This window comes from Temnothorax curvispinosus, unplaced genomic scaffold, assembly GCF_003070985.1.
Source record: "Temnothorax curvispinosus isolate PA1 unplaced genomic scaffold, ASM307098v1 QBEX01012301.1, whole genome shotgun sequence".
Lineage (NCBI taxonomy): Eukaryota > Metazoa > Arthropoda > Insecta > Hymenoptera > Formicidae > Temnothorax > Temnothorax curvispinosus.
Window position 1 is genome coordinate 1 of NW_020222081.1, and position 2870 is coordinate 2870.

Below are 2870 nucleotides of genomic sequence, written 5' to 3' on the forward strand. Positions count from 1 at the left end.
CTTACTACGGGCATCAGCAACACAGAAGTTGCACTGTGTCTATATTCAATAAACAATTTTTTCATAGAATCCTGCGGTTTCTCAAACAGCGCTGTTTGTTTCTCGATCGCAACGTATGACAACTTCCAAAACAGTTTGTCGGGTTTCTCTGTAAGAACACGTGACTTTTTATATCAAAAGAATATGAAAAATTATTCGTACCGTGATACTGAGTACAAAAAAATTCATATACGTGCAACTTGAATTAAGTACAAATAAACTACAAGCACATTCTAGACCGAGAGATCTATTCACGTTCTTACTTTATGCATATCAAGTTATTGCAATAAACGGAGCTGCTCAAGCTTGTTTCATGTGACTCTTTGTAAGTAAGAAATATATGTTTTGTAAAACACGCTTATTTTTTTTTAAGAGGCAAACAGAAATAAAATACTACGAAATAAAATCTAACACGAGCTAAGCAGCTAATGTATGACTTGCAAATGCTTCGAACAGCGCTGGCATAAAATGACAGAGAATGTTCTATTTACTGACGAAAAGGATTGGTTGTGGCGTAAGGTACTATCAATTTGAGCTAACCGGGACACAAAAGCAAGTGGCTAGTATTCAGCAATATATGGTCAATTCGCGCTTTCCACATATGCAGTAAGGCATCATCATTTAAAATCAGGTAGAACTGTTTGCACACTAAGCTCAAACCGTGTACTAGCGTCGACGCATCTAAGAAGGAACATATATGCAGGAACATTTGAAATACAGTCCAATCGCAAGTTTGAACAGCACTGGTTTAAAATGACTTACAGAGTGTTTTATTTATTCATATAAATAATTGATCGTGCAAGTTGTAAGGCTATCAATTTGATCTAACCGGGACGCAAAAGCGAGTAGGTAGTATTCGGCAATATGTGGTTAATTCGCGCTTTCCACAGTAAGACATCATCCTTTAAGATCTGATAGAACTGTTTGCACACGAGGATCAAACCGTGTACTAGTGTCGACGTATCTAAGAAGGAACATATATGCAGGAACATCTGAAATGCAGTCCAATAAAATAATTAAACGCACAACCAAACAAATGTTCCGGAAGAGATGGAGGATGAAGACAGAACGAAAGAGATATAGGCCTAGTTTACACCGATCTCTTGATACGCGTATCAAATAGTATATTTGAACTGATCAGCCAATAATCAGACTTATTTGCTAGTTATTTACTATTTAATACGCGTATCAAGTGATCGGTGTAAACTAGGCCATAGTTGACCGTCGCTGATTGAGCATACTTTACTCTATCGATTACTTATACTGCACACTTACTGCGGAACTATTTTAGAATAGATTCCAATCGGAATTGCTTAGTTATTTTCTAGATTTCTATAGTGTTTATTAGAAAAAATGGAATAATTCTGATCGGAATCCATTCCGAAGGGTTCCATAATACGTGCTCTAACGAAATGAAGACTCACGAAATGACAGCGACGATTAAGAAAAGGAATTTCGCGCACGAGAAATACGAGAAAATCGAAGTTTTTCTTTTTCTTATACAAACCTCCTTCGGGAGATCTAGCAGTGATAGTTGAGCATTTTCTTTGCCGTCATGCGAGCAGCTTGCATTCTCGTTATCCATTCTTTCTCGCACCGTGCGAATCTGATTATTTTCACTCAATCTGCTCGAAACTCACTCGGTGGTTCAACGAAGGTAAGGATGGTGTTAACACGGAAGAACCACTATGAATCCGGTGCATCATACATCCACGCCCTGATAACCGCCAACGATAGAAAACGATAAACAATTTTTTATTGCGGTTTTCAATATGATTAGTGAATCGTTTATTTACGATACTCTATCAGAAAATTACGTTACTTGGAATCCTATCGTAAATGTCTAATCAGTTACATATCATCGTTTTTAATATATGGGTAGTGAATTGTTTATTTACGATACTCTATCAAAAACTCACGTTACGTATCACAATTTATATATCATTGATATACGACAGAAAACGAACCGATTAACTGCCGTACAGAAGATGATGAGTTGTATGTCGGAAAATCCTGATAAGAAACGATAGATGTTTCGGTTCGAATAAGTCGTATAAATATCGATGACATGTCTATCATTTTATCCTTTATATATCCGCATTAATGCATACGGTAAAATTTTTACCACAATATATACTATTTTAAAATTTTACCGTATATATATATATACACACAATTGATTTAGACGGGTAATAATTGTACATATAGAAAACGATTCATAATTATAAGATTTGTATCGTTATTTCCTTATTCGGATCTAAATAAACGATAGAAACCTATTTGATTCGATTAACGTTTGATCTGTCTTTTAAATATGTAACGATAGAACCGATGAGATACGATTAAAAACGATACACATATAACTGTTTCTAATCGTTTTCTATCGAAGATGGTTACCACGGCGCGCACCGCACATCTAAGCGACACCATCTATACAAGGTGTCGCGAAAGTAGTGTACATGTCTCAACCGATCTGTATTCAAGTCTCTCATGTTGAGAAAAGTGATTATATAAATTTGCTTGTTCATTTAATAAACTTAATTAATGAAGTTCATCGAGCTGCGACATAAAGAATTTCAACAATGGTAACGTAATGCGATACGTACGGCACGTGACGACATGATTCGAGAGAGGCGAATCTCGGCAAACGAAAAAGAGATAAAGAAAGTTATCTGTTACTCGAATAAACGATTTGTATTTGGTTTATAAATGTTATAAATAAGCGTCTAGTACTAGTACATGAAGAGTATATTTGAACATTGTCGCTTCTCGAGTGTGCACGTACACAGTATCTCTCTCTCTCTCTCTCTCTCTCTCTCTCTCTCTCTCTC

The 2870-nt window shown here is 36.0% G+C and overlaps 1 protein-coding gene across 1 annotated transcript; it reads right to left on the bottom strand.

Moving 5' to 3' along the window:
- Positions 1-8: 8 nt before the first annotated feature.
- Positions 9-2130, bottom strand: LOC112462359 (the record flags this gene model as incomplete). The annotated part of the gene is made up of 3 exons (XM_025028084.1): positions 1547-2130; positions 869-1031; positions 9-148 (listed from the first exon to the last, which is right to left on the bottom strand). Coding segments are annotated over exons 1-3 (381 nt in total), but the record flags the coding sequence as incomplete, so codon positions are not given.
- Positions 2131-2870: the final 740 nt, after the last annotated feature.